General features: G+C 44.6%; 1 protein-coding gene across 1 annotated transcript in view; it reads left to right on the forward strand.

Annotated features, from left to right (window-relative positions):
* Positions 1 to 21,275, forward strand: part of ZFR2 (zinc finger RNA binding protein 2) — an 811,721-nt gene that overhangs the window by 205,563 nt on the left and 584,883 nt on the right. The window contains exon 6 of the mRNA XM_086947097.1: positions 15,122 to 15,304. Coding sequence (XP_086803223.1) covers positions 15,122 to 15,304 — 183 coding nt within the window. The remainder of the gene's footprint in view (positions 1 to 15,121; positions 15,305 to 21,275) is intronic.

A 21,275-nucleotide genomic window follows, 5' to 3' on the forward strand; every position in this document is an offset into this window, starting at 1 on the left:
GTATTTCGTATTTAATAGCTTATTAGGCTTTGGATAAGGAGTGGCGAACACAGGGCTGGTCCCTGTGTAGCCCTGAGGAAGTGCTAGGGGGACGCACGAAACATGTTGGCAGACAGGAGTTGCTAGGTACACCTAAACCCATTACAATTTAGGTATCCTACCATTTCTACCCCATTTTTAGCTTTACCACCTAGGAGCCAGAATAAAGTATTTGCAACTCACTAGGCAGGTAATTTTAACTAATCACATATACTCCACTCCTTCACATCACATTCCTTGCACCACACATAGTCTTTTGTAAGTGCTCCTACGTAATTCCGCAAGTCGCAGCACGCCCCAGTCCGTAGAGGGCTGGGATGGCCCCTATGATGAAGCATGTCACCGTGGGGCAACCCTGGTGAGTGAGGGGACACCTAAATGAAAGGAATATTTTTCCTTTTTTTCTTTCTTGGAACTATTGACACTATTCCAACACCATTGTGTGTTATGGGAATAGAGTCATAGACTACGGCTGGGTTCTTGATCTCTGTCCCCAGAGATCTTGTGTGACTTATTAAGATTAGATAACATCAAAAAAACTAGGATCAAAACACGCTCCAACATTTCTCATATTTCTTAAGAGCCCCTGATCTCAATGCATATTTTCTTTCCCTACCCTCGGTTCGTAATAGTTTTGCCTTCCATGCCTGAAAGGTTGGTACAAGATCTGTTTTCCAGGACTGCAATATAAGGGATTTAGCTATTAAAGAAGCTATAAAAAGGGACTCATCGTATGGGTTGTGGCTCGAGGAGCAGCCTAGGATAGGAATTAGATCATCGAGTATTATTGTGGTTTTGAGCTGGATGGAAAGATATTTATCTATTTCCTTCCAAAATAACTGAATTTTTGAACACTCCCAGACAATACGTTTCCAGGTGCCTTTTTCTTCACACCGGAAGCATTTGTCGGCGACTTGGGGGAAGATATTATGGAGAAAAGAGGGGGTTCTGTATATTAACCATTTATTATAAAATTGCATACGTTTGAAGTTAGCTCAGCGGAATATGGTTTTATTACATTTATTTATCTTATCCCATACCTGCTGGCTAATTACAATATCTTCCCTCTTTTTCCACCTCTCAATAGTCTTACTAGAGGATTCCTGCCCTTTATTTTCTTTTAGTATTTTAATCCAAATACTCATCTTCTTTTGTATTTGATTGTTCAAAGCTGTAGAGATATTTTCTTTATTAAATACATTTCCTATATCAAGCTCTCTGAATTTTGGATTAAGCATGAGAAAGGACCAGTTCAAGATTGTATAAGAGTGATGTATCTGACTAGAAATTACATCCCAAGATTTCCACCTATTACCCATCAGGAAGTCTTCAGTTTTCTCGAAGCCATTCTCCTTCCAAAGATTTGATATATTATTGTCCATGCAGCCAGCTTCTCCTAGACTGAGATTGATTACATTCGTTGTATTACTTAATTTAGGAATATCATAGAATTTAAAAAACTGAGTTTTCAGCTTAAAGGTCCACTGTAGGGACTTGTAGCGTACTTTCTTTGGATCTTTCGTGATTCTAACTGGGTCAGTGATTTTTGATTCTGACAACATCTTGTTCATAAAAAAATTGTCTGCCTCGTGAGTTTCTAAAAGGAAAAACCTAAAACTGTGGTGTGCAAAAGACGCGAAGTAGTATTCTCTAATATTTGGAAGGGACAGCCCTCCTTGTATGGATGGCAGATATAAAGTGCTGAGTGCAAGCCTGGGAGATTTTTTTGCCCATAGAAGAGAGGAAATCAATGCATCTACTTTTTTAAAATAGGAGGCCTGGATTGCGCAGGGTACGGCGCTAAAGAGGAAATTAAAAAGAGGTAAAACCGACATACGTACTAACGCTGCCCGTCCCATTAAAGACAAGGGTAATAAATTCCAACGATCTAAAAGCGACCCCACCTTTTTTAATAAATGTAGAAAATGAAGCGAGTACAGATCATCCAAATTATCCGATATAAATATTCCCAGATATCTCTTTGGGTCTGTATTATATATCTGCCTGAATTCTGGTACTAAAGTGTCTACAGTGCAGTTGGCTAAAATAATTTCCGTTTTGTTGACATTAATCTTGTAACCCCCTAATTTTTGGAAGTCAGAGAAAATTTTTAAAATCTTCAATTGACTTGAGGGTTTAGATTCTAAAAAAAGGGCAATATCATCCGCGTATAATTTTATGTTTGTCATTCCTACTACTGGGGCGGTCTCGGTCTTTATATCCCTAATAGCAATCGCCAGTGGTTCAATAAATAACGCAAATAAAATTGGCGACAGGGGGCATCCTGTCTCGTGCCTCTAGTGACCTGACAAGTCCCAATATTAGTGTGATTAATGATAATCTGTGCCCTAGAATTCATATAGAGTTGTTGTAAAAGAGAAATAAAAACAATCGGAAAATTAAAACTGTGCAAAATTGCGAAAAATCAGTCCCAGGACACTAGATCGAAGGCTTTCTCTGCGTCTAAAAGCCAAATTTAAGCCTTCACCTTGTTAGTCTTAGAATAATCTAGTGCCTCCAATAAAAATGTTGTATTGGAAAGGAGATCCCTGCCTGCAATAAAACCACACTGCTCATGAGCTACCAGAGATCCTACTATTTTATTTAATCGGTTTGCTAAAAGTTTTGTAAAAATTTTATAGACTGTGTTTAGGAGACTTATTGGTCTGTACGAATTTTTATTTTCCTTATCCTTTCCTTTTTAAAAAAATACTAACCACCACCGCTGAATGAAAAGAGTCCGGTGGAGGACCTCCTTAAAGTAGGTAGTTGACTAGAAGCAGAAGTTCTTTATGCAGGGTACCTCCAAATCTTTTACAAAATTCAATAGGAAGACCATCATCACCATTGGCCTTACCATTGGGGAAGGACCCTATCACTTTATCTAATTCTAACAGTGTGAAATCCCGTATGAGGTATTTCTTGCCCTCAGCATCTAATTTAGGTATTGCGAGTGGCTCTAGAAATTCCCCAATGGAGTCGGATGTAGCTCGTTCAATTGCTTGATATACTCCCTCGTAGTGTTTCAAAAACAGTTCACCAATGGAGGCAGTGGTCTTAGCTTGTACTTTAGTGATGGGGTCAGTTAGTTGGTCTATCCTATTTCGGGCCTGCTTTTCTTTGGCTTGCCAGGCCAAGAGCTTCCCTGTGTATTCGCTCTCCTCGTATATCTTTTGGGCATAAAGATTATTATTTGTCTCGCCTAAGTCATAGTAAAAATCCTTCATCCTGCGCTTTGCATCAGAGAGCTTTTGCCCAGAGAGCGTAGATCTAACCCTGTAGTGTTCTTGGGTTGCCTGCGAAAGTTCAATTTGTAGATTGGTTTTCTCCTCCCTTCTTGCCTTCTGCTTTGGTATTTCTTTAGACGTAATTAACCCCTGCAGAGTGGCCTTAAATGCATCCCAGGTTGTATTTAATGGGGCTGTACCTCTATTCTGTGCAAAAAACTGCTCAATCTTTTCTTCAATATCTATACACCATTGCGGGTCAAGGAGGTTGAGTTTGTTAAAAAAACATCTTCTTGAAGGCCTTGCTTCATGTACCCCCAGTTTTACCTCCATGCATAGTGCCGCGTGATCCGAGAAAGCATTTGGTAGATGGGCATAATTATATAACTCTAAATCATGGGATGTTAGAAAAAAATCTAGCCTAGATACAGAGTTGTATTTTTCTGAATGGCCTGAATATTCTCGTTTAAGAGAATTTCAGAATCGCCAATGATGAATAACGTCAAGGTCTAATTTGCAGCTTTGGACGGCCATAGCAACTTGGGGTTTGTTCTGTCGACAGTCTTTTTTGGAGGAGTCCAATAGAGGATTTTGTAGAAGATTAAAGTCTCCCCCCCCCCCCATATTATTGGCCCAGGAAGACCTGTTATTGCATGCTTTAACTGTAATATTGGCAGAGGGTCGTCTAGGATTGGTGCGTAGATTGTGGCAAGAATTATATTAACATTGTTTAATTTACCATGTGCAACTGCCCATCTACCTCTGGGGTCTATAAATGTCCCTTCCAGAATAAAGCCTACATGTCTTCCTATTAGTATGCATACTCCTCTCTGAGCCAGCCCAGCAGTTGAAGATATCTTGTGGCCCACCCAACTTTTGAAGATTTTATCTGACTCAGCCTGATTTCTATAGTGAGTTTCTTGCAAATAGATAACATCTGGAATGAGATTTTTTAGCCAGCACTCAATGGCATTCTTTTTGCGGACATTATTCAAACCATTTGCATTGAAAGAGATAAACTTCACCATGCTACTTGTTCTTCAAAATATTAAAAACTTCTATGAAAACATAAAATAATAGATAGGTATATCCAGGGGTATTTTAAACCTCGGCTTGTGCAAATGGGCAATAAACAGCAAATATATATAATAGCAGCAAATAATCATAGAGGAACTACCTCTCTTTGTGCAAAGATGCAAATAAGCAGCAGAGTTGTACAATAGCAGCAGAGCTTGAAGGATTATACCTCCCCTTGTGCAAAATACGCAGATAAACAGCACAATTAGGGAATCTTATCCTGTGCAAATGAGCAAATTGCAGCAAAAGTATATAGTAGTAGAAAAAGATCATATAAGAGCTGCAGCTTATTGTTTGTTCTATACCTCTCCTTGTGCAAGAAAAAAAAGGAAACGAGTGAAAAGCACAGATATATAAGAGAGAGAGAGAATCAAAAAGAGCAACATCATGATGTTTTAAACCTCTCCTTACGTAGATAAGCAAATGAGCAGATAATTCAGCACAGTTAAAAAATAACAACAATACATAAGGCTATGGACCTCTCCTTGTGCAAAACCACAAATAAGCTGTGCAATTGTATGATAGCAGCAAAGCCAGGAAAGAAAAACCCAAAAACATATTAATTGATCTTTAAAGTGACAAGTGCGAGATATCAAAATTAGATCGCCCTTTTGTGCAAAAAAGCCTTGTAGATGTAGCATTGTTCGTACCATAATTGTGTCGGTATGAAAACAGATAATTCTTCAAAATATGAACTCTCTTTTTTCCCCCTGCAACACCCCCTTCACCCCCCTCCCTTATGTGCTTCCTGTCTCCGCCATGGGCCGGCCGTTAAGTAATAGTAAATACAGCAGCAAATTATGCTCCAAGACCATCAAGGAAAGACTGAGCTTCATGAAGGATCGAAAAAATTAAATATTTCCCTTTGGCCAGGACTTTATGTTTCGATTGCTGTACTATCATAGCTTGAGCTCCCTTGCTCTTAAAGGAGTCAATAAGTTTAACAAAGTCCCTGCGTCTATGGGCAGATGCTGCCGACATATCAGAAAAAATCCGAAAGTTATTCGCCCCCTCCGAATTGAATGTTGTTTTAGAAAATGCAGTATTTAAAATGTTCTCTTTTACCCTAAAATCTGAAAAATTGAGCAAAATTGTACGGGGATATTTCAAGTTATTAGGTTTGTGCGCAGGGACTCTGTGCGCCCTTGTAATCGCCAGGTCGCCTTGGAGCTCAGGTATGGCTTTTTTCAATAGAGACTCTGTCCATTTAACTACGTCCTTATCTTCAAGCCCCTCTGGTATGCCTACTAGTCGTAGATTGGACCTCCTATTATAATTTTCAAGGTCCTGCATTTTTTCCGCTAGTTGAATTTTCTCTCTATTGGCCACTAGAAGGTCTTTCTGCATTGCCGTTAGAGAGTCCTCTAAGGACGATATCCGGGCTTCAGCTTCGGAGACTCTCAGGGGGAGATTACCAAGGCACTCCTACATTTTTGTGAGCCTGCTGTGCATAAGTGAAATTTCCTGTGCCTGGGAGATTTTGAAGTCTCTTAATTCCTGAAGGATAATTGCAAGTATATCTTCAATCGTGTTCGCTTTTGTGGCACTCGGGAGAGAGAACAAGCCATCCTCCTGGGATACCTGAGAGGCTTGTAGACTTGAGTCTTGGCTTGGAGCTTTCGTGATTTGCTCGTTGCTTGGGTTTGTAGTCAGCTGTGCCGGAGGGTGGGAGGGGGGGGGGGAGCAGATCTGGGGCAGGGCAACGCAGGGAGAGGCCCTGGTTGATACAGTTAGTGCAGATGAGACTGCTTCTTCTGAGCCAGCCGCCACCCTAGGTCCTGCCGTTGGTATCTTAGGCGTTGTAGGGCTGTTTATCTTTCCTGAGAGTTCAGATAAAGTCAAGCTCTCTGTATCTTCATCCTCCTCGCCCTCCTCTTGGTCGTCTTCATTATCTTCATTATCATCTTCAACCTGTTTTCTTAAGACATAATATTTATTATTTCTATATGTCTCAGCAGATTCCGTTATTTTCTGATTCAGGGCGTTTTTTGGTTGAGTTTTCCTTCTATTTTTTTTCTCTCCCTTGACTGCTGGTGGGGATCTAATTGGTATTGGCAGCTTTAACAGTTCCCTCCCCAACTCCGGCTTGGTCTGCTTGCCCTTTGCTCTTGCCGCCATAACTGCGTGAGGTTTATTGAACTTGAGGTAGCAATTTTATCAAATACTCTGGATTGCTCACTGGATTTCTCAGTTATTTTCCGAAAGAACCTCCCGCTTATTGTCCCAAAAAATTGTGGCCGTATAGCCTTGGAAAAGTTCTACCAATAATCTTGCCTAACTCAGCTTCCCCTCGGGCCACGCAGGATAACTCTCCTACTTCGCCAATGTGCGGATTCTCAAGCGTGGGAGGGTAGCAAGTTCTGCGGCAAGAGTCAGCGTTAAGTTCGTTCCGTCCCAGATGCCACTCGGCGGTATCACAGGCTATTTTTAAACAGTTCGGGCAGCAAGCGAAGATAACAGCCGCTTGAAGGACACAGACCTCGGCGTGTTGAAGCGGAGCAGGCGTGGAGGGAGGATTAGGTGCGAGTGTGAGCAGGGTGGAGCCCAGCCCAGCGCGCCTTACCTCGCAAAACCGACGTCCCGAAAAAGCGTTGCTGCAGCAGCCGCTGGTCTTGAAATCGTGTCAGCAGGACAGAACAGGCATCAAAACCCCAGTGAGCAGCAGGTAGTCTCCGTGGTAATTCACCCGGTGATTTCCATCGGAGCTCCGGCACCTAGCTAGGATCCAGCGTTGCACACATGGGCGCTGTAATAGTGTAAACATTCAAAAACAGGCTCTCTACAGTGATTACCTTCCTCTGATCTATAGATTATTTTACCGTGAAATTGAACATTAACTGGCCAGAAACTCTTTAGAATACTGTTTTTCAAAGATATTAATTTCTCTTAATTTAAATGTAACATCTTCTTCATCGAGAAAAGTGAGCTCCGACTTGAGAATTTCTGAGAAATTTTGAGACATTCCTTTTTAATGGAAGTTGTTTTAGTTCGTATTTCAAACTTGGATTTTCTGAATGTTGCTTTTGTTTCTGATAGTACTCGTATGTTTCTTGTTACCCAGTTTCATCTCTACAAATTGACATAAATGTTATCGTCAGCTAAGTTCTAAGTAGTTCTGGTTAGCTCCACCAGCTATATTTGTTGATTGACATGTGAGATGTTTAATTTCATTTGGACATTCAAGGGATTCTCAACAGACATAGTGAAATGGAATGAGGCAGAGGAGAGGTTCCATTCTTAGGGCTTACCCCATGCTAGTTTTCGTCACATTGTCACCTTCATTTAGCCTGCACTGAGCCAAATCTGAAGAAGGATACAGGAACTGAATGTTCGAGGCATATGAAGCTGAAGTTAAAACATTTATAAAGTGCTCGTATACCAAGTGGTTTCATGGCACTGAGGACGAACAGGCAGGGAGAAGCAGAGAGGGAGGCTGCTTATTGGGAGAAAGCGCGTGAAGATCAGGTAAGAAGCGGCTGTCCTGATGCTCAGGGGGAGAGCCTTCCAGAAGACCGGGGCCAGGGTAGAAAACCTCATGCCGCCATGTTTCTTCTTCCTAAATCGGGGACACATAAGAGAAGCTTGGAGGCGGACCGGAGGTCCCTGTTAGGAACATAGGCAGTGATTTTTGAGGCTAAGAATGCTGGCCCACTGCCTGCTAGAGCCTGAAAGATCAAACAGCCCATTTTAAAAAGAGAGCGTTCAGATAGGGGTAGCCAGTGTAGGGATTTCAGGAGAGGAGTGACATGATGATGTTTGGGCATGATGTTTGGGCAATTTAAAAATTAGACGAGCGGCATGATTCTGAATCAGTTGGAGACGACGCAGCTCATATGCAGGGGCCCCAGCATATAGCGCATTGCCGTAGTCCAGGCACGAAACAATCATGGCGAGTACAATGATTTTCAGAGCTGCAGTGGAGAAGAAACAAGAGATCTTGCGTATGAGCTGCAGATTGCACACTATGCATACATTGCCACCTAATGTTTGCAGTTTGTTTTGTAGAAAAGTCTTTGGAAGTCACAGGATAGGTGACTCCTCCTTTGGAAGATACTGCGCATGGTCATCGGCTCCATCCCCAGATTGTTTTTTTCCACCACCGGGCTCGGATGTGTTTACAGCGCTCCGTGTTGAAACCAAATTTCTTCGGCGCGCAATCCTCACCAACTTTCAGAAAATAAGTTTTGAACTCTTCTCCACTCTACGCTATTCTTCAACGTCGAATACTCGACTAAGTAGGCCTCAACTCCAGCTCATGGAAAGGACGCCCTTCAAAAAGTGTTCTCAATGTGGGTCGAAGTTTCCCCACACCGACCTGCACGAGGTGTGTAACCTCTGCCTTTCTCCGGAGCAAAGGACTGCTCAGCTTGTGCCTCTTTCCGCTCCAAAAAGACTATCCGGGACTGAAGAGCGAGAAGAACAATGGCTCGAACTTCAACCTCCATTCCGGACGACATCTTTGAGGAAGGCGTCAACGTCCAGGAACAACAAGACGTCAACAGCGGTTCCGAACATGAAGAAGATTCGGATGTCGAGGACGTCACTCCAGCACAAAGGGTCATAAGTAAGAACGTCGACCCCGACCCTTCCTCGACACACCCAAAGAAGGCCCAGGAAACACCCTTGCCCTCGGGTGCACACCGACACTCTGCTTCTACTGCCCCACCTTCGGGCCCGGCAAAGAAGCCAATTAAGCCTTCGGGCGACTCAGGCTCGAGTCAGCCTTCGCATGGTGCCGGCGCGAACTTACCGGCACCGAAAAAGACATCGACACCGGCTACGCCGATGTCCAAACCATCGGCGCCCGAAGCCCACAACTCCTTCGGCACCGAAACCCAGGTTGGAACCAAGCAAAGCCTCGGATTCCAAAAAAACGCTTGAACCGAAAAAAGCATCGGATCCAAAGAAACAACCGGATCCGAAAACAACACCGACCCGAAAAAACCTTCGGCACCGAAAAAACCTTCGGAGCCGAAAAAACATTCGGAGCCGAGAAGGACTCCTGCTTCTCCGACAAAGGACATTGTCAAAAACCAAAGCAAGCCTCTTCGGTACCGAAACCTTCCACAGCACCAAAAGATCGGCCTCCGGCAGAAGATTTATCTGATCCAGACCCTGCCCAAAAGACTCTGGCTAGGGCCCCAATAACTGGACAATTGATTTTGGCCTCAAAGAAGCGACCACTGGACAAACCAGCTCCAGCTCCACATGCAAAGAAGAAGGACATGGCTACCTCGCCTTTAAGACTGCCTTCCCCTTCTCCTCCACCTATGCCATCACCACACTCTCCCATACCACAGCATTCCCCAGCATCCTCTCATAAAGATGATAGTTCTGATGATATGGGGGGGTAACATGCCTGATCCAATACACCTACAGGATCACCTGACCCATGGGATGATTACACCACTCCAGATGTCCTAAATGCCCCTCAGGATGACTTATACCCCTCACGGCCTTCCCCACCAGAAGACACTATAGGGTTTAACGAATTGATACGCAGGGCTGCACAATATCACAGGGTAGACATACATACAAAAGCACAAAGGTCAGCATCCATCTTACCAATGCTCAAATGAGTAATCAAACACGCTTCTGAAGTATTTAAAGATCCAGTCAGAACTAGAATCATTAATCCTCGTATAGAGAAGAAATATAAAGACGCCCCTTCAGACCCAGCATACATTAAGGGGCCATTACCACTAGACTCATTTGTAGTTTCTAAAGCACACAAGAGAGCAAACTCGCAAACATCAGGTGATGCTGCCCCACCAGATAAAGAGTCTAAGTTGCTGGACGCATCAGGGAAGAGAACTGCGTCTCAAGCAGCAAACATCTGGCGTATCGCCAACACACAGGCATTGCTAGCCAGATATGATAGAGCACATTATGACGAATTAGAGTCAACAATAAGACACCTCCCTGATAAATACAGGGATAGGGCACATGAACTCATCCAAGAGGGTAAAAACATTACGAATACCTCTATTAGATGTGCCCTTGACGCACCGGATACTGCGTCTAGAGCAGTTAACACCAGCGTCTTACTACGTAGACACGCCTGGCTACGTATATCAGGATTCAAACCTGAGGTACAAACTGCCATTCTTGATCAACCTTTCGATGAGCAACACCTATTTGGACCCAATGTGGATGTATCTCTTGAAAAAATGAAAAAAGATACAGACACCACAAAATCCATGGGAGCCCTGCAGTTGCAGGCTCCCAGGCGTTCATTTCGTCGCTCATCCTATAGAGGTGCCACCAGAGGATATTCCTCAGATACAGCCTCTGCCTCATACAAAGCACCCACACAATCCACTTACAGCAAGCCTACCAAAGGGGTGGGTACAGGGGTAAAAATAACAAAGGTAGAGGTAAAAAGAGCAATTCCCGCTCTGCCTCCACCCCTGCCCAATGACTCCCTTCCCCTTCCCCCGCCCCACTCCACTCCTGTCGGGGGAAGACTTCAGCAATACCTGCCAGCCTGGGAAAACATCACATCAGACAGGTGGGTGTTACAAATTATTCAATCAGGTTACTGTCTGGAACTAAAATATACCCCCCCCAAACATACCACCCAAGCAGCGTCCAATGTCACAGGAACATTTAACATTGCTCAGACAAGAGGTAATATCCCTCCTGCAGAAAAATGGAATAGAAATAGTTCCAAAGCACCAGAAAAACAGAGGAGTATACTCACTGTATTTCCTAATACCTAAAAAGGACGGATCTCTAAGACCGATCCTAGACCTCAGACCTCTAAATGTTTCCATTCAGTCGGACCATTTCCATATAGTCACACTTCAACAGGTCCTTCCCACTACTGGTACTAAACGACTTCCTTGCCACCCTAGATCTCAAGGACACCTACTTCTATATTCCCATCCACGTAGCGCACAGAAAATACCTCAGATTTGTGCTAGACGGGCATCACTACCTGTTCAAAGTGCTCCCGTTTGGAGTCACAACAGCGCCAAGGGTGTTTACCAAATGCCTAGCAGTAGTGGCAGCACACTTAAGAAGACAACACATTCATGTCTTCCCATATCTGGATGACTGGCTCATAAAAGCCAGCTCATACAGCCAGTGTGTACAACACATTTACGCTACTGTTCAACTGCTTCGCGACTTGGGATTCACAGTAAATCACACCAAGTCGCATCTACAACTCTCACATGTACAACAATATCTTGGCGCTACAATAAACACCCAGTTAACACTAGCGTATCCCTCTCCAGCAAGGATAACAAGCGTACAAACTCTTGTAACAAAATTCAAGCCGCAACACTACCAGCTCAAGTGTTCATGCAGCTCATAGGAATGATGGCATCTTGCATATTCATAGTTCCTAACGCAAAATTGCAAATGCGTCCTCTTCAAGAGTGCCTAGCACGCCAATGGAACCAAGCTCAAGGTCAACTAACAGACCTAGTGTTGGTAGACGGTCGGACTCATCGTTCTCTGCAATGGTGGAACACCAAAAACCTTTCCAAAGGGCGACCGTTTCTAGAGCCATTTCCTCAAGTAGTCTTATCAGCGGACGCATCGCTCTCCGGCTGGGGAGCTCAGCTCCTGCATCACACCATGCAAGGCAGGTGGACACCGCAACAAAAGCTACTCCACATCAACCACCTAGAGTTACTAGCTGTGTTTCTAGCCCTAAAAGCTTTTCAAACTCAAGTTTCAGGCAAAGCTGTCCTAGTCCGCACAGACAATATGACCGCTATGTACTACATACACAAACAAGGAGTGACACACTCTCTGCAGCTCTCTCAGTGAGCACAGCAGATATGGAGATGGGCTATACCACTAAAGATCTTCCTATTAGCCCAACACGTCCCAGGAGTACAAAACACCATGGCAGTTCTGCCAAGTCCCCGGTAGCTTGTTTCCTTCCCAGTGTAAGAATTGGCTTGGTAGTTTGGTTTGCCCTGTTCCCATCATGCACTGGGACAGGAACAGACTAATTTGCATATAGCTAGGTTCTGAGCTGGGATGGTGCAGTGAGCTAAAAAACGGTGTTGGATCTAGCCCTGATCTCTTGACTGGGTGAGAGTATTCTGCTTAATTCAGAAACTCTGTCCATCACCACCCCTTGTTGTTAAATAAGTCAACAAACTCAGCAAATCCTCGAATGGGAACTTCATCCACAAGTTCTTCATCCGTTCTTTCAAATGTGGGGACAACCTCAAATAGACCTCTTTGCCACCCACAAAAACGCAAAATCCCCAAACTTTGCCGCCAGATACCCACAACCATTGTCAAAAGACAATGCAATATGGATGAACTGGTCAAAACTATTTGCGTACGCTTTTCCTCCTCTCCCACTACTTCCATTAGTGGTACGCTAACTACAGCAACATTCCCTAACGCTCATCCTAATCGCTCCAACTTGGGCCAGACAACCGTGGTACACCACGCTGTTGCAGATGTCGGTAGTACCACACCAAAAACTAAACCTATCTCCACGCCTATTAACGCAGAACCATGGAGAGATCAGACACCTGGACCCATCTCAGCTCAACCTAGCGATCTCGCTCCTGAGGTCAAAGAGTTTGGTTACCTCAACCTTCCCCCAGAATGTATGAACGTTATCAAAGAAGCTAGACGCCCCACCACTAGAGTATGTTACGCTGCTAAGTGGAAAAGGTTTGTCATATACTGCCAAAACAACCAAATTAATCCTTTAGACGTGTCTATTCAACACATCATTGGATATTTATTGCACCTTCAAAAGTGTAACAACATCTATCTCTTTTTAGAGTGCCAGCTATTAAAGCTTTCATGGAAGGACTCAAAAGAATAATTCCTCCCAGAACACCAACCGCACCAGTGTGGAAACTAAATGTGGTTCTCACAAGGTTAATGGGACCTCCCTTCGAACCATTACATAAATGCGAATTGCAATTTCTAACCTTGAAAGTAGCTTTCCTAGTAGCCATTACATCTCTCAGAAGGGTTAGTGAACTACAAGCATTTACCATTCAAGAACCCTTTCTGCAAATGCAACATAACAAAGTGGTTCTTCGTACTAATCCAAAATTCCTTCCAAAAGTCATTTCCCCTTTTCATCTAAATCAATCTGTTGAGCTGCCCGTATTTTTCTCGCAGCCTCAAACAGTCGCAGAAAGAGCTCTACACACTTTAGATGTCAAGAGAGCATTACTGTACTACATTGAAAGGACACAAACTTTTGGTAAGACAAAACAACGTTTTGTGTCTTTCTCACCGCCACATAAAGGCAATCCCATCTCAAAGTCAGGGATCGCTAGGTGGATTGTTAAATGTATACTAATATGTTATCAAAAAGCCAAAGCACATTAACAATCCCACCAAAAGCCCATTCTACCAGGAAAATAGGGGCTTCAATGGCATTCTTAGGGAACATTCCCCTAGATGACATATGCAAAGCAGCCACATGGTCTACACCGCAAACATTCACAAAGCATTACTGTGTAGATGTGCAAACTAAACAACAAGCCACTGTGGGCCAGGCTGTACTAAAATCTCTGTTTCAAACGACTGCAACAGATACGGGTGGTCGCTGCTAGGTGTGGGAACTGCTATGTAATCTATGCATAGTGTGCAATCTGCAGCTCATATGCCTCGAACGGAAAATGCTACTTACCAGTATGCATCTGTTCTTGGCATGTAGAGCTGCAGAGTTGCACACGCCCACCCGCCTACCTTTATCTGTTCCAGTATTATCTTAATTAGATACATATCACTTGGACATCACTATCTCTTATACAGCTCAATCACTTCCCTAATGGCGAAAAACAATCTGGGGATGGAGCCGATGACCATGCGCAGTATCATCCAAAGGAGGAGTCACCTATCCCGTGACTTCCAAAGACTTTTCTACAAAACAAGCTGCAACAATCCGGCCCCAACACTACGTGGCAATCTATGCGTAGTGTGCAACTCTGAAGCTCTACATGCCAAGAACAGATGCATACTGGTAAATAGCATTTTCCTTACTATACAGGGGTAGCCTTAAGCAGTTGCGAATTCAGGCAGCACATAAAATCTGTTACTTGAAATTTCTCTGAATCCAGTCTGCTGACTGGGAATATTCTAAATGTGATGATTTGGTGGTAAGATAGAATATCCACCAGAAAAAGTGTTACCAACGGAAAGTAACTTGTTCCTCTTATTATAAGCAGCACACAATTTTAGGAAACCTACTTGAAGACTTGGCCCAGCATGAATTAGGCTGCTTTGGATTGGTGATGTTTTGTCAGTCTCATTGAATCCTTGTTTGGGGATCATGGAACAAAACTGGGCTCGCACGTATCTAGAGCCCAATTTGTAGTTAACGTTATGAGCCACTGAGATGCTTTCTGTTTTATTCAGGAACTAGAGGTAGCCTTTCAAGTCAGAACGGGTTGCGTTTAAACGATCCTTCTGAATTTACCCATTTACCAGTCGGAATGGGAAAAAATAATTGGTCATCTCTCTCCTTGCAATGTGTTGTTATTCACTTCATAGAGTAACGACAATATTAAATACCTCAGTTTCTCAGTAGCATTGCCATATTGTTTTGACTTGTCGATGAGGGGAGATGGGAGAGTTGGTGGAAAGGAGTTTGTTGCTCTTTTACTTCTGGTGGGTTGGTCCCTGAGGTGCTGTAGCATAGTAAGCTCCATAAGCACCCTATTAACTTCAGGTGGCCTATGATAATACACATTATATAAGGGAGTTTTTGTACCAGTACTATGTGTGTGCCTGATACTACTTTGATACCTAGTTTTTCCTTTTTTGTCGGCGCATAGACATACCGGGAGCATTTGGAGGGTCAAAAGCACAAAAAGAAGGAAGCTGTCCAGAAGACTGGGAGTCCAATAACCACTGGTCCCCGAGGAGTACAAGCCCAGTTACGATGTGAACTCTGCGATGTCTCTTGCACAGGAGCAGATGCATATGCTGCCCATATCCGTGGAGCCAAGCATCAAAAGGTAGGTTTGATTTGCCTTAGAATCCATAAGTGGTTTTACCCAAAGTCTGCCCCACACATCTTACTTTCTTTCTGTCCAAATCTTATATCTGCTTTCAGTTGTTTCTCACCCTCTGTTGTATGGCAACAACTCTTTGTCTAATAATTCTTGTTTGTGATTGTGTACTCTCAGTAAGCAAATCTACTTGTTTTTCTCATTAAAGTACCTTAAACTACATTAGTTTTGCCTTGCTTTTTCTCCAAAGCGTGGTTCATAATTACTCTAAACGTTTCTCCTGAGGCATGTGAGTTTGCAGTTTCCCTAGGAATAATGAAATTAACATGAATTAATGTTGCTGACCTTTTTCTACAGTATTTGATGTTCCTCAAATTAGTAATGTCAAATCATCAACCCCATGAGAGAGAAGTGGAACACTTTTGGAATTTGAGCAGAATTTATAAAGCACAGGAAATGCCTGAAGGCGTCATGGCGCTGCACTTTCAGAGGTAAACAGAGGCCTGACAAAAAAAGAAAAAGACTTCTTACATTCAAAGGAAGACCTTATAATCTGAAAAGCGAGATCATGAATGCTTTCCTAAAAGGAGAATGAGACTTAATGTCAGTCAAATGATTAGGCAATGAGCTCCAGAGACTTGCAGATGTCGCTGAGAAGGCTCTGCCTCCCTAGCTCTTCCTCTGGACTTGAGGCAGTATCAACAGATTAAGGTGCGCTGATTGCAGAGTTCTCCCCGGGATGTAACGCTAGAACATTGCCTTAATTCCAGCTGGACTCACCTGATTGAGTGTCTTGTGCACTATGCAGATTTCCTTGAATGTGGTGTGCTTTTGTATAGTAAGCCAGTGCAGCTTAAGCAGTCCCCTACCAACTGAGGTGTTGCCACATTCAAAATTAGTCTCGCCAGCGCATCCTGCCCTACCTGCAATTTGATTCAGAAAAGGGGGTGGTGATGAACAGAGTGTCTGAATTAAGCAGACCACTCTTACCCAGTCCAAAGATCAGGGCTTGATCCATCACCGTTTTTTTTAGCTCACTGCACCATCCCAGCTCAGAACTTGGCTATATGCAAATTAGTCCGACCCTGGCCCAGTGCATCATGGGAACAGGGCAGACCAAACTACCAAGCCAATTCTTATACTGGGAAGGAAACAAGCTACCGGGGACCGGTTTCTGGCATTTCAGCCGTCTTCGGCCCGGCTTGCTTGAATCCTGATGGTGCAATGAGCTAGGGACTCACATCTGAGTATACCCTTCCACGCTTATGGTGGACAAAATTGATTCAGAAAAGGGGGTGGTGATGAACAGAGTGTCTGAATTAAGCAGACCACCTGCAATTTGGCCACGGTACTCTTGTTAGCGTCTAGACATAAGACATTAAAGTAATCTATTTTAGACATGACTTACAAGACAGCCACTTGTTTCTGACCTGGGAGGTGCATAAAAGGAAAGCATTTTCTCAGCATTTTAATCAGCCAGAAACAAGTGGACGCTGTGCAGTTAACCTGGGCATCCAAGGAGAGCTTGTCATTGAAGATTACCCTATGTCCTTAGCCTTCACTGTCAGTGCAGGTAGAGAGTCCAGGGTCTCGGGCCACCAGTTGTTACTCCAGATAGAATGTTGTATTCCAAAATATAACACCTCAGTCTTTTCCTCATTGAGCTTCAGGTAGTTTTTGATCACCCACCCTGCTACTGCTGTCAAACTGCTATATCTTCCCTATCCTTCAAAATAGACACAATGATTTGGGTTTCATCTGCATATAAGACCACCTGAAGTCCAAATGAACAAACGATCTTAGCCCGTGGGAAGACATGTAAGTTGAAAAGCGTTGGGTTCAAAGATGAGCCCTGTGGCACCCCACATGGCATGGAAAGCGGGTCTGATAGAAATTGGTCCACAATTATCCTTGTGATCTGTCCTTGAGGAAGGAAGACCGTAGTTTCCAAGCCCTGCCCGAGACACCCAGTGCTTGTAGGCTTTCCATCAGCAGAGCCGGGGAGATTGTATCAAAGGCTGCAGACAGATCCAACAGGATACCTGCAACGCCCTGCCCAGCATCGACCATCCCCCTGATGCCATCAGTGGCTGACACCAGAGCTGTTTCGGTTCCAGAATTTTTCTGGAACTGGGAACTGTCGAGCCAGCTCTGCTCTTCCGCAATAGGCATCAAATGGCTGTTGAGATGTTTTTCCAGGATCTTAGCTAGAACGAGGGGCAGAGAAATTGGATGGAATGTTTTTGGGGTCAAGGTTGGCCTTCTTAAACAGTGGCTTCACTACTGCTTCCTTCCACACCGAGGGTGTAGTTGCCAGAGGAAACAACTAAGTTAATCAAGGCTGCGAGGGGTAGCGCCACCACACTGGCCACAATATGCAAGATCTTGGGAGCACAAGGCTCAAAAGGAGAGCCTGACTTGGTGTTGAGGCTGTGCTATTTCACCAAATCGGATAGAGGTAGGAGGTTAGTTATGCTCTGTTTTTGGTATTTGTCTATTCATTCTTTTTCCCAATAGAGCAGGGGGACTAGTAGTTCAGTCCATACCTGCAACATTTTGTCTGTTCCTGGCCTAGTCGGCGTTCCCACTTAGGACATTTTCTGCAGGGAGTTCTTGGACTTCTTTAGTGAGCTGCTTTCACTATACCTCTGTATAATGAGCTCATGTTGTTGCTCTTTCAGGCACCGGTGGTGAGGGTTTTTTTTTTTTTAATATTTATTTTTATTAAGTATAACAAGCAAGGCAAAAAACAATATACATAGCGCTTTGTTCACATGATGCCAGATAAACAATACATCAGCATAATAAGCAATCATTATAAGGAAGGAGGAGTACAGGGGAGAAACAGTAAGCAGACAATATTGCAAACATTGAATGTGGGGTCAGGGGGAAAGTGAGATATCGATGTTATCTACTGCAGGTGGTGTACATATGTCTCCTCGATACCTATTCCACGGCCCCCAGACTCTATGCCATTTCCGGGGGCGGCCCCGGGCCAGATACACAGTTTTTTCCCGAAACATGCACCAGTCCATGTTTTCCTTCCATACCTCAACCGTAGGCGGCCTTTGGGACCCCCACAGTTGTGCAATATCATGCTTAGCGATCATGGCCCCCAGGGTCGCCCACTGGGTCTGGGCCACGTTGTAATCTGTGGGTTCCCAGACATTTAGCAAGCAGCGCCTGGCCTCCGGTAAGAGAGGAACACCCGTAACCTCTTTCATTACATCATACACCCCATTCCAATAAGGCGCCACTTCAGGACATTCCCAAATGATATGAAGAAATGTCCCCGCTTACACAAACCCTCCTCGGAAAAGCCCATGCGAACCAGACGGGGGCCCGTGATGTACACCCTATGAAGGATCTTAAGCTGAACCAGCCGAAATCTCGCTGGAATCGCAACCTCCTTGGGAGAGGAGATCGCCGACTGCCAATCCTCGTCATCCAATTCAAGGCCGTCCCGGACCCAGAGGTCACGCAAGGGCAAAAGGAGATCCGACCTATCGTTGATCAGCTTTTTATAGACAAGGGAGATTGTACTGTCCGGAACGTGACCATCTAGCAATGTATCATCAAGCGAGGACGACTCGGGGACCGCCTCCCCCGTCGAAAAGACTGACATCAATGCATGGCGGATCTAGACGTAGCGGAAATACTCCGAGGTTCCCAATTCAAACTCCTTCTTTAAAGTATCAAACGATTTCACTTGTCCCTTAACCCAGAGGTCTCCCACCTTGCTAATGCCAATGAAGTCCCACTTATCGAACCCTTTTGTCTTCCACAGAGTACCAAGTCTATCAAAGTCGAAAAGTGGGGTCGCTAAAGTCAGGCGGTCCTTCCATCCCATAGAAGTGGTTGCGTCTTGCCATACACGAACTGCCGTCCTAGTAGGCCCCGATAATGACTTGACCACGGATTTTGAGTACAGTGCCCTATAGTAATTGCCCCCCGGCAGCAGCCATCTATCCATAGCGAACTCAGGATTCAGTTCAGGATCATACATACTGTGATTAATGGCCCCCAACTGAGACACCCAGTAATATCGCTTGATGTCCGGGAGGGCGATACCCCCATCGTACCACAGGAGCGTTAGTTTGGCCAGCGCAATGCGAGGTCGACCATCCCATATCAGTTTCCTCTGGAGACCCTCGACTTTACGAAAATAACTGGCAGGGACTATGTCAAGCGTGTATTGGAGGGCATATAGGAAACGAGGCAGAGACATCATCTTAAAGAGGGCCGCGCATCCCAACGGCGAGAGTGGAAGTTTACGCCAACCCGCGACATCCTGCCGCAATCTAGTTAAAGGTGGGAGAAGATTCAGCTCATACCGAGCCACAGGGTCTGTGGAGACCCAGATACCCAGATATTTAAATCCCGTATGCGTCACCTGTATGGGGCAGTTACGCGGGAGGAGGGGACGTCGGTGGTGAGGGTTCTAATGAAATATATATGTTGTCTTCTTCTGTTCTCTATTGTAGGGAATGTATCCTTTTCCCCTCCTGCTGGATTTCATCATTGTGGCATCTTATCTGCATTCCTAGTGTCTGTGGGCAATGCGCAAGAGACTGCTTTTTTGTGCTGCCAGACTTGTTGTCCTTACACTGATTCTTCCTGGCAAGGCGATGTGTAATACTTACTTCTCCAGTATTAGGGGTGTCTTTCATAGATTCACATGCTTGAATATTCCCCGTCGTCGAAGTGGGAGTCCCACGGTAAATAAAATAGCAATAATGCTAATAAATATATATATATATAAAAATATAAAGTATCATATAAGTAGTAAAACAGATAAAATATGTACTGAAAAACCTTTACAAAGGTTACTACATAGGAATGCATTAGAGAGAAAAAACTCATTTGCAACATATCAGTGTCATTATGTTAGTCCAAACTGCAGCCAATCAGGCTCAAGCACCCTCTAGAACCTTCTCCTCAGAAGCTCAAGCCCTCAGATTTTCTACCGCACGTCGTGTGAAGGGAGTCTCCCTGAGCTCTGCTCAGTTCTTTTCCACTTATCTACTCTTCTCAGTTTTCACAAGATGTCAAGTAAGAAGTCTTTATTTAGACCTTGTTCCTCCTGTGGGAAATTGCGTTTATTTGAGAAGGACCCTCATGACAAGTGTATTTACTGCCTGTATCCTGATCACAAAGTGGTTGATTGTAGGTTCTGTAGAACTTTCAATCCTAAAACCCTTAAGGACAGGGAGGGTCGCCTTCTATTATGGCTTAAGCGCCTTCAAGATAAGGACACGGCTGTTTCTGACGCAGAAAGCCTTCAGTCAGCTCCTTCTTCTGTGGCTTCTAAGCGTGGCAGTGTTCAGGAGTTACCATCTCCTTTCCTAAAGAAAAGAAAGCTGGCTTTGACTGTGGCTGCAGTGCCACCTACTACTTCTGTGCCTGTTATAACTACGCCCACGAGACCTGGCTCTCAGGCGTCTTTTCCAGCTTCTATTAAAGTGGTTACACTTTTAACAGCGCGGTCGTCGACGGGCTCGTCGACGACCACTCCGACGACGAGATTGGCTGCTGTGGCTTCGTCTACGACTACAGTCACGACGACGTCGGCGTCGTCATCGTCGACGAGAGTCTCTACGACGGCTCTCACGTCGACGAAAGCCTCTGTTTCTTCAATCCCGTCGACGATCCCTATCATATCGTCGACGAAGAAGCCATCGTCGACGAAGAAACCATCGTCGTCGATTCCATCGTCGACGAAGACCTCGTCGACGGCTAAGCTCCCGTCGACGACAAAGCTCCCGTCGACGACGAGGATTCCGTCGACGGCGACGACGAAGATTCCGTCGACGAAAAATCCGTCGACGAAGGCGCCGTCGACGAAGGCGCCGTCGACAAAGGCGCCGTCGATGTCTAAGATGCCGCCTACAACACAATCACCGTCGACGGCCCAGTCGACGTCTACTACATCGTCGACGACAACATCGTCGACGGGCTCGTCGATGAGCACATCTGC

Source organism: Lissotriton vulgaris, chromosome 12 (assembly GCF_964263255.1).
Source record: "Lissotriton vulgaris chromosome 12, aLisVul1.2, whole genome shotgun sequence".
Taxonomy (NCBI): Eukaryota; Metazoa; Chordata; class Amphibia; order Caudata; family Salamandridae; genus Lissotriton; species Lissotriton vulgaris.